The 21,397-nt window shown below is 39.2% G+C and overlaps 1 protein-coding gene across 2 annotated transcripts in view; it reads right to left on the bottom strand.

Annotated features, from left to right (window-relative positions):
- Nucleotides 1–21,397, bottom strand: part of FTO (FTO alpha-ketoglutarate dependent dioxygenase) — a 341,005-nt gene that overhangs the window by 212,589 nt on the left and 107,019 nt on the right. For both annotated transcript variants that reach the window (XM_033128825.1, XM_033128827.1), the window contains exon 4: nucleotides 10,224–10,367. In XM_033128825.1, the coding sequence (XP_032984716.1) occupies nucleotides 10,224–10,367 (144 nt within the window). The remainder of the gene's footprint in view (nucleotides 1–10,223; nucleotides 10,368–21,397) is intronic.

Genomic DNA, 21,397 nt, shown 5'->3' with positions numbered 1-21,397 from the left:
AAATAAAGACAATGGCTCACAGCCATCAGTGAAGGCGGGAGAAGTTTTCGTTGGTAAACCTTCCCCCAAATACGATTTTCCGTGGGAGGGAAAACTCTTGTATAAAAACAAGTACCGAGGTGAAGATGACCTCAGGGTACACAGCTTCCCCCCTCTTTTGTTTAAATTAACTTGTATGGAATGCTTAGTCTGTCGTTGGGTTGGGAAGAGAATAGATTCTTGAGGTTAATCATTCATTTTTGCTTTCTAAATATGCAGAAAGAACGTTAACCCCACCAGGGCAAGGGCTACCTTTACTCTTCCAGGCTGCAACTATCCCCAAGAGACAGACAGGAGGGCGAACGGGACAGGGGGAATGAAACGATGAGAAGGGACAGAGGCTTACGTTGCCACACAACTTGAATGAAGTAGTTTCCTTCTGTCCCCGCTTCGTCTACGCAGAGCCATCACTTCCTTCTGCCCATTACCCCCAACAAACTGCAGGGACCAGAACTTTCCATATAAAGTTGATGAACAACACGGAAGCAACCACTTAAAACTCTACGTTCTGTTCTGTCATATAATTTTTGACTCCCCTCTTTAGTCACCCCTATCTCACATCTCATTTTCCACTGGCAATTAAGGAAGATGGCTACGGTTGCTAGCTAATACCGAGGAAGGAAAAAAAGATGTTCTTTACCAATATGCGGTAAGTTCCTTTTATGTACAAGGCACTGAGTGCTGTGCGCTATACGAGAATATATATAATATAGTACTGGCTCTCTAAAAGCCTGGCTCTAGTAGATAAGACTTCTGTATCAAACACTATAGTGCAACGGGGGAAGAGGGTTACGGCATCTGTACTAGTTGGTTGGTGCCCCTGCATTGCGGGTATTAAATTTTTTTAATGTCGCCCCTAAACAGGTGAGATATACATACACCTAGATAAAGGGAAAAGCATGACCCAGGAGCGGGAACAGTGTGAACAAAGACAAGGGAAAAAGTGCCGATTTTAGGTCAAAGACACTACAATAGATTGACCAAGGACTATAATTTATATGTTTTTAAACATTTTTAAATGTTTACTGAGCCTAGAAGAATTATTCCACAGGAAGAGTTTAGTTAATCTTCCATCATGGGGCACACAGCCTGGCCTTGACATCTGCTGTAGGGACTGATTCAGGAAAGACAAATTCACTCCTGGTCTAGTTCTGGGCTCAAAGTTTCAACAAGGATTAATTTAAAAAAATAAAATAAAAAATGCATCATTCACGGTCCTTCTTCCATTGTCGTGACAGAAATGGCAAAGCATACACACAGGATATGCAATCAAATTAAACGCCTGAAACATTCTTTTCCACAGCTCTTGCTATGTTATGTAGATAGAGAGGCAAAGACGGTATAGTAAGACTGTCAGCCAAAGGGAAAAAACTCCACTAACCCAACCCAGAGGCGGAATTACCCCAATACAGCAGGATTCTGACTGAAGGAAACGTGGAAGAATAGAAGGATCTCACAATTCACAGTAACACATCCCTCCTCAGCTTAAAAGAAACCAGCATTTTTGTTAACTTTGGTGGCTTTCTTATAAAAGATTTGAAACAGAATGTACCGATTGATCCAGGCACTGTGTCAATTTGGAAAATGCTAGGACGTCACATGGGTATTTGGACTAGAAACAGAGAACCAAAGCATGGTCACTGAAGGAACAGAGTGCCACGGAAGAGTCTAAAAGGTATCTTTAGAGATCCAAGTATTAGATGAATGGGCCATCTGTTTGGGGAAGGGATTTCAAAACCTTTTGCAGCCAAGAGCTTTCAAAGACAGAATAAATATTTCCTTTTGCTATATGGCCAAGACATAATGCCATGAAATGAGAAGAAAAAAAAAAAAGAGCCAATCCTTGGTTTATTCATTCGCTCATTAACTCAATAAATATTTATTAAAGAACCTACCATGTTCAAAGTATTGTATTAGGTGCTGGAGAGGTTACAAATTTTTAGGAATGTAAAATATTGTAGCTAGAAGGCATTTTTAGAAAATTCCAAGAAAGAGGAAGACATGGGACCCAAGTAAATGGAATTAGCAAAGGAGTGAAATGAGACGAAATCTCAGTATGATAACTGTGCCAGGTGAGTTTGAAGAACTCAGTACTTACCAAAATATTAAATAGATAGTATGACAAAACATCTACTGGCGTAGAGATATCACTATAGCTTGATTCTTCTATCAATAAGAATAAAGAAAGGCATCTATGAATTCCTGGGGGAGAGGGAGCGCTACACAAGAAAGTCATGGTTCAAAGCTAAAATGGAGCATGCTTCTGAGCCTTTGATAAAGGATCATCTCGACCTTACACTGACAGCTTTCCCTTTCCATTGACATGGGTTTAGTGATCACAGTGGATTATCCGGTCATTCTATTTGGTCCTGCAATAAATAACACATACATACGCACTGTTATGTACTGACTTTCAAAATTCATAATCATGGTACAGCAAAAGCATGGTAGGTTTATCAAAATTACAGATAAGCATGTAAACGTTATAAACTTCAAAAATATGAAAGTAATGATATGGCTGAAAGAGAACTTTAATTCCCTATCGTACATACTGAACGTCAAGAGAGAGTATCTATATGTTGGTTATAAAGTTAACGAAAAACAAAACTAAATGTTAACTAACAAAAGTTAGCCAGAGTGAGAAAGTGTAAGACAGCCAATTCCACATTTTTTCTTAACGGAAAAACTGATGAACTTAAAGATGTTCGATGAAGAAACAGAAGTATTAAGCATATGTTTAAGAGTTGAGGAGCTAACCCTTTAAAGAATATAATGCAAATACAGTGAAAATTAGTTACTTTTAAGAAATGGAACTTGGGGTAGGTGGCAAAGTGTTTTTCACTTTCCATTTCAGATCCTCAACTGTGTGAATCTTTATTTCCTCGTACATATATTAGTTTTGTAATACCAATAACAAGATGAATAAGATACTTACATGACAAGATCTCCAGGACATACAACGAGTATAGTAATATATATAATAAAGTCCCTTCCGTGTGTTTTTAAAAGCAACAGCAACATATATGTACATAAATTAACATAATTATATTGATGTTAATACTTACAAATGGACCAGATAGGAAAGGAAGGTAAAAGAATACTTCTACATTGTATTCTATATACTTCCATATTGTTTGAATCGTTCATGGTGAGAATATATGTGTATTTATCTATTCATGGTTGAATTATTTTTTTCTCCACATTTTTAAAGACAAAAGATTCCATGACGGTAATTAGCAGAGATAAGCTCAATGGAAGTAACAACTGCTTTGGTCCCAGAAAAACCTGGATTCAAACAGAAGCTCCACTTAAGTATGTCACTTTGAACAAGTTATTTTACCTCTCTAAGCATCAATTTCCTTTTTTAAAAGAGCTTTACTGAGATAGAATTCACACACCAAACAATTCACTCATTGAAAGTATACATTTCACTGTATTGTAGTATATTTACAGGATTGTGCCACCATCACCACAAACTACTCGAGGCACATTTCCATAGCCCTAAAAGAAACCTTGTATCCACTAGCAGTCAATCCCACATATCCATCAATCTTCTTCTCTGGGAAAAAGTGGAGATCAGAGGGGGAGGAGTACCTACCGTGTTTCCCCAAAAATAAGACCTAGCCGGACCATCAGCTCTAATGCATCTTTTGGAGCAAAAATTAATATAAGACCCGGTATTATATTATGTTATATTATATTATATATTATATTATATTAAGACCCAGTCTTATATTGATTTTTGCTCCAAAAGCCACAATAGAGTTGATGGTCCGGCTAGGTCTTATTTTCGGGGAAACACAGTACCTGATAGGCTGGTTCTGAGAAACAAATAAAATATATCAAAGCCTCCAGAAACGTGCCTGGCCCTCAGCAGGTACTCATGCCATGCGTTTCAATTAAAGTTCAAGACAAAATGACACAGACCTAAGCAAAAAGACTGGATATGGTGAGAAAGCATAAGAGGTGGGCAAATCCTTTCAACTACCTAGGAATACACTCAGGTTCCTAGCCTCAAGAGCATATTCCACAAGCCATGCCCTCTCCCGAACTCTCCTGAATACAAAACAAAAGCAAACCAGGCATCAGGTCCAAAACTGCAAGTTTGAAAATGTCAGCATCTGGGGGCAGAAAGTCTCAGGAAGAGAGACGCATCCTCACCCTGCCAAAAGCGAGTAGCAGAAGCAAACAGTGCAGTTGCCGAGAAGGTAAGAGAACGCCGGAAGTTCACACTGGACAAGCAGTTGAAACTGGACTGTCATGTTTCTACTTCTCAAAGTGAAAATAAACATGACAGGTGCTCATTTGGCTGTTCAAGCGCTTTCCACTTAAATGGCAATTCCTCAAGCTTACCGACTGCAGCCTGAAGTTATAATTTATTACTCTTTCTGTATTATTATTCCCTGGCCTTGGCAGAAAGCAGAACATGGCACCTACCTTTCAAGACCCATGAGAGGTAATAAAGTATAATTATTTAGAATTTATGATTAAGCCATAAATTACAGGTACTTTTTACTTCAGTTGGTCAGTCAGAGGTTGGGGGAGGAAGGGAGCGGGGTCAGAGGAAAAAAAAATAACAAAAGCCTTTTCCTTCGAATAAAACGTCTAAAACAGGGCAGGATGGAGGCACACCTGGAGGATTTACTAAGATACCACAGTCTCAAAGTCAAGTCCCCGAGGAGCCTCAGTTCAGACACTTTAAACTCCTAGAGGTGTCTGTTCTTCCTGCTCGGAGGGCAACTGACCAAGCAGAGTGGCTCTTGCTGCCCCAAAGAGAAGCATGCCCTGTTTTCAGGCTGGAGCCCAGCAAAGGTTCCCAGCACTCCGGGTCCTGCGGCTCTGAGTCGCAGGTATTACAAATACCATGCACCCCATCTAGAAAAAGCTCCTGGGCAGACCGTCAGTTCAGCCTCAACCAGGGTTAAGACTGTGGTTACCAAGAGCTCTGGTTCAACCATGGCCACATGTGAACTGTTCGCAGCCTCAAGAATCGATGAGTAAGATTTCCCTTTCCCATAGCTCCTTCATGAGCTACGGAAATATATATGGAATAGTTCGGTGCAAAGCCAGCAAAACGTGGGGCAGGAAGCGGGATAAGAATGCAGCCTTCGGCACTCTTCTGTCACCCCCTCGCCTCACTGGTTCTCGGATAACCATGGCCCGGGCCCGCCCAGTCTTCATCATCCGTCCCCACATTCAATCGCCGTTCGCAGCACCCTTTCCCGCCCATTTTATTACTAGGCCTCACAATGACCCTGGAAAGCAAGCATCATGCCCACTAGTCGGCCGGGGGCAGAGACTCAGAAAGGCAACAACAGTGCAGTGAGTCCGGAACCTGGTCACCTGACACAGAACCCATGGCCTGTTCAGGGTTTTACCCCAAACTGTTGGTGAGGTAAAGCAAAACCAAAACAAACAAATATTATGCATTTCGATTTGCATTGCTTTCTCTTTTTTTGCAGTGGAATTTTCACTGGGCACCCGTAACTTTGAAATAACTGATTGTTATAGTAACACCAGATATTTGAAAATGAGTTCGGTTGGATTTAAGGTAACAAAAGTAAAGACACCAGAGAGAACAGAGTCATGAACAGTGACATGTAAAAAGTAATAATAATAAATTAAGCGGTAGGGGGTGGGGGGAATGGTGGGGGTGCCCCAATTGTTTACCTAGTATTCACCTTTGTCCTGAAACACCCCACCTCCACACCCGGCTCCTGCTTAAGAAACATAATTTGGTTGATGTCCCTTGAACTGCATAATCTGTTCCACTAAAAAAAAAAAAAAGAAAAACCCATAGTTTGTCTCCAAGCACTTTTAAGTCCCTAACTCCCAGGTTACATTCAGTCTATGGAAAACATCTGTGGCAAAGTAAATCATCCTACTCTGAAAAAGACCAGAGTATATTTTTTTCCTCTAAGTGTGTTTTGAAGTCCTGGTTGGAAAATTAGTGAAAATTGTAAATCTGTTTGCAAATCTGGTCATGTCTAACTCTGAGATTAGGGCAAAGATTCCAATTTAAAAGTAAAACCGTGACAACCCCAGTTAAGCGTGTCCTCAGGCATTGCCAGCAGGGCCTTCAGTCACTCCCACAGGCAGTGGATTTATTACAGGCACCCGACAAGTCCCCCATCAGACACCCCTGGAGTATTTACTTGAGACAGCAGGGTTCAGTCTGCACTTCCTCTGCAGACCAATATATTATTATAAATTGAGCTAAACTGTTTCCTTTTCAAAAGTGCTATGAAGTTCAGATTTCAGATATCAGCACTGGGCCGAGGTCCTTCCACAGAGCTCCTTAGAGGACTTGGATTTTCCAGAGTCAAGAGAAAAGGGAGCATTTGACTATGGTTGCTTTCATTTTTGTTTTGTTTTGTTTAAGAGGAGACGGAGGAAAATTCATTTTAGAAATTCAATATGACATCTTAGTAAGAAAATATATTCTAAATGCAAACTGTGGGTACATTGTGCTGTGCTTGGCCCGTTTGTGGGGTACCAGCTGTTTCACCTATATCTGAAGGCAGGAGTTAGGAAATCAGGAACAGATAGTATGTCTTGGATATTAGCGCCTATAAAATAGTAACACTCACTTAGAAGTATTATCACCTATAATAGCTAAAGGGACCCAATATGTATTTAAAAATGTATATGCACTATAACAAAATATTCAAAATACAAATATTCAAAATATAAATATCCAAAAGGACAATGTAATTAGCTAATATTTTCATTATTAATCTATTTCAGAGGCAAGAATAAAAACTTAACTTTAAAAAGAAATTGAAAAGAAACAAATGGACTGTGTGTCATCCTCTTTTTTTCCCCTTCCTGAGCAATGTAGTCCTAAAGCCTGTAGGTGAGGTCGAGCATCAATGCTGAGGGAGGGAGAGGGGGCGTGTAGAAGCCCACAGCAGGGGCCAGCACCAAGGGGGGTGAGGAGGCATGGCCCGACATGGGGTGGCAGAGTCCCAGTGGAACAAAATGCCAAGTTCCAATCCATGCTTGTTCTCAGCTGTGTAACCATAGCTAAGTAACTACATCACTCTAACCTTGATCTTTTCTTTTGCAATATAGCTAACACTACTTTTAGGGTTATTTAAAAGATTAAAAGAATGCTTGACTTGTTGTTACTCCCCAATAAATGTGGTTGTTATCTGCATATCACTATCATTCCAGACGTATATATGTGTAGGAAAAAAGACTGAAAAGGAATATACAAAAACAGGCATGAAGCGGACTTTTATATTTTCATTTCAGACTTTTCAGTTTCTTTTCTCTACAGTGAGAATACATTACTTTTCAAATCAGAAAAGAACACGAGATGTTAATAAATAAATGAAAGGTAGCTGAACTTTTACAGTATGTATTTACTGCTTTTATATACAGAAAATTAACAAAGCTATCAAAAATGGCACCATTCTGACTCATGTCTTTTAAAGATTCAAATTGTTAATAGAAACTCCTGAACAAAGTATCTAAAGGAAAGTGGTTTAAGTGGCTGAAATGAACACCCATCAATCCTCAAGGTAAATATCCGTATCTGGGTGGTACATTAAAAAATGAAATAATACTGTTTCCCCGAAAATAAGACCTACCGAACAATCAGCTCTAATGCGTCTTTTGGAGCAAAAATTAATATAAGACCAGGTCTTATATTATGTAAGACTCGGTCTTACATTATAGTAAAATAAGACCGGATCTTATATTAATTTTTGCTCCAAAAGACGCATTAGAGCTGACTGTCCGGCTAGGTCTTATTTTCGGGGAAACACGGTACCTGTTTTACCTACAGACGATACTCAACAATGGGGCAGAGAATTCAGAATAGAAACTTGGTATCCGAGGCCGGGGAGAGGCAGAGGAAGACATGAATTTAACCTAAAAACATTCCCACACAGAGATTTCAGGGTATAGGGATCAAGTCTGAATGATCCCTTAGCGGGAGGAAAAACGCTTTACGGAGGTTCCATGACTTACGACGGGGTTACGTCACAATAAACCGATCGGAAGTTGAAAATGTGTTTAATAAACTCACCTACCGAACCTCACAGTTTAACCTAGCCTACTATAAACGTGCTCAGAACACTTACATTAGCCAATCGTCTCACACAGTGTACACTGCAGAGTATTGGTTGTTTACCCTTGTGGTCGCCTGGGTGACCGGGAGGCGTGGCTTGCTGCCGCTGTCCACAGCATCAGGGAGCGAGTGTCACCGCACATCGCTAGCCCGCGAAAAGATCAAAATCCAAGTACGGTTTCTACTGAAATGTACACCACTTTCGCACCATTGTAAAGTCAAAAAATTGTGTAAGTCGAACGATCCTAAGTCAGGGGCCATCTGTATAGAGACCCTGGAACCCATCCTGGTCCCTGTTCTGCCTTGTACTGAGTGACCTTAGGCAATTACTTAAGAAAAGAACAATCTGCATGCGCCCGGTGGCTCAAAGGCTGCTTGGAGACTGGATGAGCTAGCTTACGGGAAAGTGATGTGTAAACTGTAAGGCCACGTGCAGATGGAAGGCACTGAGATTTAGGGCTTCCTTCAAGCCTGTTCAACAAATGCAGGAATCAGCCGGTGAGAATTTAAGCGACAAAGGGACACAATATTAAGTACCAAGGAGTCACACTGTGAGAAAGTCATTCCCTACAAAATGACCTTTCAACCTTCCTGCTAACAAGCAGGACATCTCAGGGAGGTACCATTATACAGTGGATACCTCTCTAACAGTTACTAAGCTCTCCTTTTAACAAAACCAGAAGAGGACTCAGAAGCAGGACCTTCAGCAGGAAAAAAAAAGGTTGCAGGCACTTAACACTGTTTTACTTTCTCTATAAAACTCTTCTAATTATGCCAAGCGATACTGGTTTTCCACTTAACATAGAAATATAAAATCTACTAAAATGAATTCATTCCAGTAAAAGGGAAAAGGTGAGTTTATTTAGAAATATTATGTAAGTGACAGTAAGGTAGCACAGGGATATGGCAAGAACGTCGGAGCTGATGTGGAAATGAGTGAAATTTGGAAAGTGCTTAATGACGTAATGGCTGAACTTGCAAACTGAATTCCTAGAAGTTTTCTCCATTCCCAATGTCTCCTTCAGAACCTCATGCAGCATACAGAGCATGTACTACAAATACTCAATTGGGAAATAATTCTTGTAATAAATACTTGCTTTGAGTCTTGGTGCTTATCAGCTCTAAAACCAACACATGAGTAGAAAGAACCCCCAGGTAAGAGTGAAACAAACCCTGAATAACCAGGAGCTATCGCCAAGGAGAGAGCAAATCCTGAGATGCTTAATGAGTAAGAACGGATGCTGTTGGTATACTCTCTGTACATCAGAAAAGAAGTAGGAAAGTCCAAAAACAAAACAAAAAACTTAGAGCAAATAAGGAAAAACAAAGCCCCACAAACCCCACAGCTTCAGCTGGCTTACCCACAGCTGAAATACTGCTTCCCAAAGAACTAAATGACAAGTGCAGAGAAAAGCCCTGTTATCAGGTCAGCTGTTCTTGAGAAGAAACTAAATTCAAAACTGAAAAAAGAAAGAAAAAAAAAAAAGGAAAAAGGAAAAAAAACCTCCTCAGTGAGAATTTATATCAACAGGGAACTATTTTTAAAACTTCACACTGAGGGGGCGGGCTGGATGGCTCAGTTGGTTAGAGTCAAGCTCTCAACAACAAGGTTGCCAATTCAATTCCCACATAGGATGGTAGGTTGAGCCCCCTGCAACTAAAGATTGAAAACCGCAACTGGACTTGGAGCTGAGCTGCGCCCTCCACAACTAGATTGAAGGACAATGACTTGGAGCTGATGGGCCCTGGAGAAACACACTGTTCCCCAATATTCCCCAATAAAAAAATTTTTTAAAAAATTAAAAACAAACAACTTCACACTAAGTTGATTTCAATGACTTAGTAGCTCTGATGAGGAGTCCTGAAAATTGTTTAGCACATTTAGGGAACTCCGTAAACACTGAGAATGAAAAGAAAAACAACTTTGAAAAATTAGCATTATCTCAAAAAAAAAACCAAAAAGACTAGTTACATAATTACATGTAGAAGTTTCACTATCACTGTAAAATACTTGAAACATATTTCAAAAAATATATTCAAAATATGTACCCAGTAATCTAAACTTTAGACAACAGAGCATCAGCAAAGTTTTGATCCAGCTAATTACCAAGCATAAAATAGCAATCTCCTTGGTGGAGGGGTATTGCCAAACCAGGGGTCTCTATGTCCCACGAGATCTTGAAACCAACGTGCCAAACATCAGGATCTCTGCCTTCGAGTTGAGGGTCCTCCTCATTTTCCTCTTCAGGGCCTGTTAAAAGAGAACAGAGTGACCAAAAAGGAAATGTTTCATCTCAAGTTCTGACCTTTACAATAGTTATCTTAAGAATAACTCAAGTTTTAATAAAAATATCCTCCTTTACATCATATTTATAAAAAAGAAATTCTTTAGAATATTTTCAACATATTTTTTAATCAAAACATCTTAAAATGGTGAGGAAATAACCACAGATACCAAGGAAAAAAGATTATTTGGTTCAACTCCAAGCAAATAAATTAGAAAATCTCGATTAAATGGTTAGTTTTTAGGGATATATCAATTGCCAAAAGCGACACCAGAAGAGATAGAAAAGCTAAACAAGGCACAAAAGGTATAGAGGAAGTCGTCAAATTGCTCAGGAAAATACAGGCCTACAGAGTTTCAAAGGAGAATTCTACCAAACAATTAAGGAACAGGTAATTTCAATACACTTTAAATTGTTTAAGACCATAGGAAAAGAAAAGTTTCCAAATTCTTTTCATGAAGACAAAATAGAATAATATGTATCAAAATCCAAACAGAAAACACACACAAGGTTGCAAATACACAAATGCGCATGCAGTCACCCACCTGAAAATCAATGCAAAGTCCTAAATAAATATAAGGAAATAGAATCCAAATCCAGCAGGATATTGAAAGAATAACCATCCACAATACTAAATAGAAATTATTCCAGAAATACAAGGATAGTTCAATATGCAAAAACTTACACTTAACATTAATCATATTCATAATTTTTAAAAATCATGAGTCACCAGAGATACATAAAAGTATTCAATAAAATACACCTTTTCATGATAAAAACCTCCGTAAGATAGAAATAACTGGCTATCATGTTCCTTAAGATGACAAAATACTGATGTATCTCAACTCCAACCCCAGCATCATATTTTAACAGGGAAACATCAGAATTAGAAAACAATGTCCTTTATCACCACAATGATTAAACATTATTCTGGGAAGAACAGCCAACACAATGGTGCCCTTTGGAGTTGCGTAACAGAGGAGCCCCAATTAGACACAAAAAGAAGTAAAAGTTTTTTTAATAAGAAAAAATATTCTTTTGCACATATGATGTTTATCTGCAAGTGAACCAGGAAAAATATAATCTCAAGAATAGGCAAATTCAGAAAATTATCATAAAAACATCTAGTAAGATTCTGATACATGCAATCTCTCTGTGAAGATAACCTTTAAAATATTAATGAAGAACACAAAAGAATATCAAACAAATGTAATGACATATTAAGTTCTTGGGAAATAAGACTAAACATCACAGAAATGTCATTTCTCCCTAAATTCATCTATAAATTTGACACGAATAAAAATACCACTAGGACCGATTTTCAGATGAATAGGGTTGGTAACTAGGCAAGCTGATTGTCCAATTCACATGAAAACATAAACAAGCAAGCATAGCCAGGAAATTTTTTTTCACTATATAAAGAGCTCCTACACATCAATAAGATAACATCAATAATCAAATAGAAAAATGGGCAAAAGTTATGAAGGCAAAACACTAAGAGGTAATAAAATGAGTTTGTAAACCTATAAAAAGATGTTCAAACTTAGTCATCTAAGAGAAGTTCAAATTAAAGCCACAATAGGTATTTTTCACCTATCAGATCAGGAAAGATCAAATACTTTGATAAAATACGGTGTTAGCAAAATGGCACACTTCATCTCTGTAGAGGACAACTTGGCAATAACTATCAGAATTGCAATGCACAAACTCTTGGAACTTAGAAGCATTCCTCAGTTCCACTTTAATGAATATATACTAAAATTCCTACTTGCATAGGTTGCAAAATGACTTTTGAGCAAGGATATATATTGTGGTACTGTTTACATGAGTGAAAGATCATAAATAACCTAAATGTCCATCAATAAGTTTCTCGTTAAATACATTATGAGATGTCCAGGCAATAAAATACTACATAGGCACTAAAAGTAATATGACTATGAACCAATATAGAACTACCTGATATATTTTTAAGAGAAAGAAACTAATAGGCTATAATTTGTATGAGAAATACAAAGATACACGTGTTTGTATATATGTACCTATAGTTCAAGAAAGATACAGTAAACCGATTTTTCTGAGAGGAGAACTATGTGGCTGGGTACAGGTGTGGGAGAGACACGTAAAGGAAGCAGAAAGGACACACAAAAATTTGCCTACAGTAACAGTCCTGCAGGGAGACGGCCCTCCATAAAAACTTGTAAAAGCTCATTTAAGGAATATTTACTGAGCACTTATTATATACTAGGCATTGACGCAGGCACAGGGGTAAATCAGTGAATGAAACAGAGCTATGCCCCAGGGCAGCTTTTCATCCAGTAAATGTCCATCAAGGATTATAAGTGAGAGAATACGTGAAATTCCATTAGACTTGAATCCACTAAGACTCCGATCTTTGAGGGCAGGGTTCATTTTTCTGTTTCATCCATTTACAGCCCTAGTCACTGGCACACAGAAAGCATTCAAGGAACACTTGTACTAATTGCTCGCTTCAAAACAAAATGTTCTTTCAGTTCACACCATTCACGGTCCTCGCTGCGCTGGATGGCAAGAAAAGAAAATGTGAATTCAGGAAGAAGAAACAAAGAAAAAAACCACCACAAATTAAATCAAATCACATAAAGGCATGCCACTGCTAAATTAGTGCAGTTCTCAATACTAAGAAGTGTAGAGAAGACAGCGTAGAGAAGGGAGGGTTAGAACAATCAGGGCAGAATTCTCAGAGAAGATCAAATTTGAAAGACAAGTAGGGTTTATACTCACAGAGGTAGAGTAAGAAGTGATGAGGGAAGACAAGATGCAAAGTTTTATGTGATCAAAATGAACACTAAAGCGTGTTTTACTTAGGCTGCATCACGTACATGTCACGTACACAATCCAGAAGTACATGCATCGAAGATGGCACACCCCCATCACAGCACCCCCAAATTCCAAATGCCTTACTCTACAGTAACTGTGCACAAGGATCAAAGGCAGTCCAAGAAAAGAAAAAAGGAACTCCCCTTTATAACTACTCATTCACGTGACTTGGCACAGGTATGGTGAAAAAAATCAGACCAGAAATTCAAGTTCATGGTCTCTTCAAGGAAGGAATGGTACTAAATGACCTTTAAGGACACATCCAACTTTGGATAGTCTTCAATTCCCTAAGTTTGAATCTAAAATCTGACATTGCCATAGGAACAGAATCTCACCTTTTCTCATATCTGTGGTTATTTCTGATAGATGTTTTCTCAAATACTCTTTAGTTAAGCCGCTTTTAGCTAGAATAAAATCATACAGTGAAATGTCCAAAGCCATTTTCTAGGTTAATCCCAAAAACACTTTCAGGAGAGTCCTCTCAAACAGGGACGACAAATACCTTACATGTCAAGGGACCCAACTAATTCATTGGTTGTGATTTTTCTGAGCCCTGGTGGAGAAGAATTTTGCAACTGTCTCCAGGCCCTGCAGGAAAGATGGTATGATCAATTACTGATGTGCGCGTGGGCACTAGAAGGGTTAGTTAGCGACATCAGAACTGGATTATTTTCTCTCCATTCTGATGACATTGTCCAGGAAGTTCTTATTTAAATATAATACAGAGCTACACCTAAGAATACCAGAATTTGCAAAACTAGATCCCAGGGAGCAGAAAGGAGCTCACAAAGGTACACAGCTTGATCTGTACTTGATTTCCTTAACATATCTAAGCTAGCTGCCCACCGACAAATGTACTCTGCATAAAATTATACATTTCCAGCTATTCTTGTATTACAGTATCTGCTATCACTGAGCCGGTCACAAGTGGAGACAGGTAAGAAGTAGCTGCCCCTTGTACACAAGTGGAGACAGGTCACAAGTGGAGACAGGTAAGAAGTAGCTGCCCCTTGTACACAAAGCATGGGTTCTCTGCTACTGGCCGTCCCTTTCAGCCACGTCACTCATCTGCGGTACCTGCCTGGTCCCTACAGGCATTTAAGTCTCTGACCCTTGTTCCAGCCCACAGTCAAAGCAGGCCTGTCACCTGTTTTTTTTTTTTACAAAGTTTAACTGGAACACACTCACGCCAATTCATTCACACACTGTCCATGGCTGTGTTCACACTTAGCAGCATGATCGAATAGCAAAGACACAGACAAATGAGGCCCACAAACCTGGAAATATTTATTATCTGTCCCTTTAAAGGAAACATCTGCCAAGCCCTGCTCTAGAGCCCCGATTTCCGTGATCTGACAGAGATCTCTCCTGCACATATAGTCAGGAAGCCCAGGCTGGCTAAAACAGTGGTGATGTAATGTGACAACCACCTACTCATGGGATGTGATGAACACTAGCACACAACACAATCATTCATGCTAAGTTATCTGACGTCCAGATCCACTGAGCAAAACAATACTGATCTGAGAAATCATATGTTCCTATTTGTGATACCCCAAAGCGTCGGGCGGCTTCATTCTAGGGGGACCCACATGACAACAGATGTAGCCAGTAGCACGTGAAAAAACAACAGAAATATTTTAAGAAGTTTTTTGCTATTTCCCTCTCTGGTCACATCAATTTAACTGTACAAGAAATGATTTTAAGCTACAGAGACAACGGTTTTCATACCACTGAGTACAGTTATGCTAATACGTGGTAATCTTTACAGGCTACCAGGCGGCTCGACTGCTTTCCCCTCTCACTTTCATCCTAGCACTTTTCTCAATATGGCACCAATAAAGTCTTGAACGACAAACAGAGACAGTAATTGCAATCAGTGTTTCCTGATGTGTCCCATAAATCCAGCACCTTTGAAATGCGCTCATTAAAATAATGTTTTGCTGAAGGTTTGTTTCCCCCTTGGGCTGGGTAGGGAGGAGGGAAGCTGTAGGTCGGATAAATTTTTTATTGCATAAGTATAGTGTTGCTCACTTGCTCAATAAAATCAACTTGTAATTATCTGTTGCAACTGCAAGTGATTACTCTTGCCCCGTGTTATTTTGGAAACAAGCAGAGACGGTCGGCTCCTACTTGCCTCTAAGCCTCAGTAACACTGGAAGGATTTTAAGTGTCTCAGTGTGTTTGGTCCATTCCCAGCTCCCACTAACCACATTGTTTAAGAAGGAAAAGATGGGACAAAATCCAAAAGAATGCAAAGTTTAAATGTAAGTTACACATGTCTAAGACTTCCCCCACCCCCGCCAAATTAGCTAATTTGATTTTTTATGCTCAAGTTTTTAGAAAAAAATTAATTCCATTTAATAAAAGATAAATGCCATCAAATATTTTGTTTACATTTTTAAAGCGATATGCCGTTACATAGGAAAAGAAGATACAAGCCTGAGCATGAAGGAAGAGATGACAGTTCTAATCAAATAATCACTTGAAATTTTGTACCATGTTTACTAATACACACCATTAATACCATGTCAGTAATATGTCAGTAATGTCCCTGATATGTAAATATATATTCATCAACACCACACATTAAAAAATAGCCCTATTTCTTTGGCCGAGTGCTAAGATAGCTAAGACTTTGGCCTTGCAAAATATTTTCTCTGCTCCCTTAACCGCAGCCTAGAGAGGCTTAAGTATTAATAGCAGGTCCCTTCCTATCCACGTCACAGATCTTGAGGCAGGAAAAACCCTGAAGTTACAGATGGGCAGCTGGTATATGAAGCCTAACGATGCTTTCTCTGTCCAGCCCTGATCTATGACATTCCAGCGTCTGGGACGGGGAAAACTGGTTTTAAAGATGGAGGGAGAAAAAAAAAGAAAGAAAGATGGAGGGAGAGAGAAGGTGAAAAGGGAAGGTGTGAGGTTGGAAAGACACATTCAAGGAGAGCAATGGCGGGTGCGTGTATAAGAACAGAAACGATTCTGAGTTGAAGAAGTGTCCCATGAATGACATGGATTTGCAAGAGAAGAGGCTAGAGAGGAGGGCAGAGGCCGGGACACGGAAGGCTTTGTGACCAACAAGGAATCTAGACTTCCACTGAGGAAATGGCAGACACTCAACACTTCTTCACAGGGCAGACCTGTTGTTCAGAAAGATCGCTCTGGGAGGCAGAAGCTTCCATGTGCAGACTTTGTATCATTTTTCTGGGCAGGTTTCCAAAGTAATGGCAACTGGTGAAAGCTAAAGAACATTTGGGAAACACTCCGGAAGGACTGTATCCCTAGGGAAGGTCAGTCAAGGAAAATCCTCCGTGGCAGTTCTACAAGGACCAAACGCTTTCCCTGTTGGTTGTCACTCCTGCTACCGACACTGAGCTCCTCCTTCATTGATTCCATGAGGACTCAATGGCCTGGGAAGAATTCAGGTAAGTTAGAAGGGAAAAAGGTTAAGCTCATCAGTCCAGCTCAGAATCTGTAACAAGAAGCTGCGCTCAGAAGCCTTTAAGACAAGCAATTCAGGACAAACATAATCTCTTTTCAGAGAAAAACTGTAAAATTAATTATAAGTTCTCTGGGATTTCAGGACAAATGGTGAAAACTCCTTCCCGAAAAATCTAAAGTCCTTCAACATCATTCTGGCTCTGTCAGCTTTCAGATTAACCATTTGAAAAAAAAAAAAAAAAAGATATAAATATTCACATACATAGCAGAACCTCATTACATCAAGTTTCATGGACTTGGTGGAGAAAAGTGAAAGTGAGAAAAGGAGAGGAAAATTGCTCTTAGCTAAAGCTTCAAAACCACTATATTATCTAAAGTATAATATGAAATCAGGAAAGGAAGCAGAAATACTTCTGAAACAATACATCCTCCAAACCAAAGCTTCTAACAGTAGACACAGCAGTTCCTCAGGAAAGTACAAAGACAGTTCTGGACACTTACAGGAAACCTTTATGTTGTAAATAATATAGAAGAAGACCAGAACCAAACTGGATTAATCAAAAGAGGATTAGTTATTTGTTCATCTAGCTTCAGGCAAAGCTTTATCCAGGGTTCAAAGTATGTGTTTAATTTCTCTTCCCAAAACTCACGAAAAAGAAAGAGGGTGACCATAAAAGCTAGAGGGAAATCATTAGGAGACGATGAGAAGTTGGTTTTCCTCAAGAGAAGAAAGCGACAGAAGAGCCAAAAGACGAAGGACCAGAAATTGGAAACTGATCACACTACTACTGTTGAAACTAGGTCCACTTGAAGCCAATGAAACCTCTGGTCTCAGTAGTGAGGTAATTCCTCGTCTTTTAAATTAAGCCTATGTAGGTCAGATATTTGCTACTTGAAATAAAAAGAATCCTCACTCTAAGCAGATACTGTAGTTACAGAAATCGAAGAGTTACTGGAGAGCAATCACCATGCAGCTGAACAGCACATACTACTCAAGAACAAACAATGAGTACTGATTTGGGGCAACAAATACTTACGGATTGTCCATTACACGCAGACACAAAGAAGGACCAAGACACAAACCATGCCTTCAAAGAGCTACAATTCTAATTCAAATATGTGTAAAACTAATGTATGGTCTTAGAAGTCAAGACAGTGGTTGCTGCTGTGGAAGAGAGTGCTTCTGGGGTGTTTATATGTTTTATTCATTGATCGGGGTGCTAGTTCCATAAATATGTTCACTTTGTGGCAACTCACCAAGCTGTTCATTAATGATCTATGTTATATTTCAATACTTAAAAATAATAAAAAAAAAAAACCTCAATAGACCAGTTGGAAGATAATGTTAAGGAAATTAGAAAGCAGATTTAAAAATACAAAAATATTGAAAATAGGAGAATAAATAAGAAAATTAGAGGGACCGTCCAGCAGACTCTAGAGAGAAAATTTGAGAGGAAGAAATAATTAACAAAGTAATTCAAGAAAATATCCCCCCAAAAAATAAAAAAATAAAGTAAAATATCCCACATTAACAGATATGGGTTCCCAGATTAAAAGGACCTACCAAATATCAGTATAATGGATGAAAAAATATCACTGTGAAATGATAAAACATTAGGAAAAAATCCAACAAAAAATAGTCACATAAAGGATAAAGAAAAATCAGAACTCTCAACATGAACACTGGAAGATAAAAGACTTCGGTGTAATGCCCTCCAAAGAAAATTGGGAAGAAAAACCATTTCCTACCAAGATTTCTACACCAAAAGGATCTATTCACGTCAAGGTAGAATAAAGATAATTTAAGATATTCGGGGTCTCGACACGTAACCACTTAAGCATCCTTTCTCAAGAAAAATTAAAGGATATATATGCTCCACTAAAATAAAGAAACAAGTCAGGAAAGAGAAACACATGGGATGCAGGAATCTGAGTCCTCAACAAAGCAGATGAAGGAAATCCACCGGATTACATTGAAGGGATATCATAAAATGGAACATGTATGCTCATCTTCTCTGCAGAGCCACCCCAAACGTCAAATCCCACATGGGGGGGGGGGGGCGGGAAGCCATAGAAGGTAACCGATCCAGAGCGGAGCAGATTTGAAAACTCTGGTAGCTATTTCTCCATGAAAATGAAATTGACAGAATATCTGATGGTTCTGAAAGCTCTTGAGAGATTTAGACAATTGGTAGAGAGCATAGGATTTAACTGGTGATAACTACATAGAAAACTACTCAAGACCAGTATTAACAAAGGAAAAAAATAAGAAGTCATAAAGAAAAGGAAAGCCAATCAAAGTTTATGACAAGATTCTGAGTAGCATTTCCATGGACATGATAACTATAAAGGCTGAATGCTGACACAACCAAAGTTACAACGTACCATTATCACAGGACTATGGGGAGTCTGAAGGGTGGGCATGTGTATGCCGACAGGGAGAGAAAAGAGCGCTCAGTAAATCCTCACTTTCCATATCAGGAAGCCACTAATAATGCCCAAAATAACGCAAGTATGTTATTAACTATCAAAATCATTACCTGAAAGAAAAGAATATAAATGATTGCCTCTGGGGAAATGAAAATGGGGAGAAAAGGCATCAATAACTGCTGATTTTTCTTAACAAACCTCACAGAAATAGTTGACTTTTTAAAATTATATGAATGTGTAACTTTAATAAAAACTAAAAATAACATTTATTGAATACTTACCATGAGCTAAAAATAAACACTTGTTATATTCTTAGCACTTTATAAGCATTTAATCCTCACAATCCTGAGGTGGGATTCACTTGGTTCTTATCACTATTTACACATGAGGAAACTGAGTCAGGAAGAAACTGAACTTGCCTAAGGTCCCACAGCTAATTAACAGCAATAGGAATGATGTCACTCAATAGCACAGGATTAAACTGCCCAATTACGTCACAGGCGACAGACACAGCCTGCTCCACTCCAATGCGTCCTCGTATCTCCTGCTCATCACAGTAATACATCATTACAAATTCAGCCATTCTTGGAGGAAAATATTTGCACATCACATATCTGACAAGAGATTAATAGCCATCGTATATAAAGAACTCCTAAAACTCAATGACTTAAAAAAAACAACAACCCAATTCGAAAATGGGCAAAGGACCTGAATAGACATTTCTCAAAAGAAGACACACAAATGACCAACGAGCACATGAACACATGCTCAACATCACTACTCATTCGGGAAATGCAATGAGAAATGACTTCATATTCATTAGCATGGCTATTACTTGCTAAAACACACACACACACGCGTTGGCACTGATGTGGAGAAATTGGACCCTTTTGCACTGTTGGTGGGAATGTAAAATGGAACAATCGTAGCAAACAGTATGGTGGCCCCTAAAAAAGGAAAACATATAATTATAATTTGATCCAGCAATCTCTCTTCGGGTTATTTCCTCAAAAGAATTAAAACCAAGGGTTCAAACAGATATTTGTACAATGCTCATTGCATTATTATTCCCCGCAGACAACAGAGGGAAACAAACCAAGTGTCCATTGATGGATGAATGGATAAACAAAATGTGGCCTATACATACAGTGCAATTTCATTCATCTTTAAAAAGAAATAAAATTCTGACACGTTACGACATGGATGAACCCTGAAGACATGATGTTAAGTGAAATAAGCCCTGCATAAAAGGACAGATACTGCATGATTCCAGCTGAGGGACCTGGAGTAGTCAAATTCAGAGACAGAAAGTGCAACAGTGGTTACGGCAGAGGCTGGGAGCAGGGGGACCGAGAGTTAGTATTTAACAGAGTTTCAGTTGGGGATGATGGAAAAGTTCTGGAGATGTAGGGTGGCGATGGTTGCACAGCAATGTGAATGTATTTCATGCCAGTGAAATGTACATTTACAAATGCTTAAAACGGTATATTTTACCACAATAAAAAAGAAAGGAAAAAAGAACAATCCACTGATATACACAATAATATGGATGAATCTCAAAATAATTATGCTAAGTGAAAGACTCCAGACCACCCCCCTCAAAAAAAAAAAAAAACAGTCCATCCATATTGTATAATTCCATTTACATAAATTCTAGAAAATGCAAACTCATCTGTAGTTACAGAAAGCAGATCAGTGGTTGGCTGAGGCAGGAGGAGGAGGCAGCAAGTGAGGGTCAGAAAGAGAGGTTACCAAGGGGCACAAGGAAACTTCTGGGGGTAACGGATATGTAGAGACATATATATTCACTACCTGATTGTGGTGATGGTGTTTCACAGTTGTGTTAAAAACTCACGAGATGGTAAACTTTAAATCTGTGCGGCTTGCTGTATGGAAATGATACCTCGGCATTCCTGTTGGCCTAGCCTTCTCTTGGCAAATGGGAGCTGTCAGTGCTGGCCTCCCTTTCTCACCGCCACGGCACAGCACGACTCTTTTCTGGTGCAAAGATGGGGCTGTGTATAAACACATTTCTCATCACCTCTGCCTCTTCTAATCTGGCCCACCATCTCTAGTCTGGATTACTGCAATCGCCTCTTTCAGCTCTCCTGCTTCCAGTGTTGTCTCCCTTCACTCAAAACTACAGTGTCTCCCATCTTAATGCCAAGTGCAGTCCAGCACTTGGTACGCAGCACTACCAGGCCCTATCTTCCGCCCACCCCCCACCCTAGCCTTGCCTACCTGTCTTCGCTTCTGTTACTGTGCCTTC

The sequence above is a fragment of the Rhinolophus ferrumequinum genome, chromosome 15 (genome assembly GCF_004115265.2).
Source record: "Rhinolophus ferrumequinum isolate MPI-CBG mRhiFer1 chromosome 15, mRhiFer1_v1.p, whole genome shotgun sequence".
NCBI lineage: Eukaryota > Metazoa > Chordata > Mammalia > Chiroptera > Rhinolophidae > Rhinolophus > Rhinolophus ferrumequinum.
The sequence above is the reverse complement of the archived record's forward strand: the minus strand, read 5'-3'. Positions and strand labels throughout refer to the sequence as shown.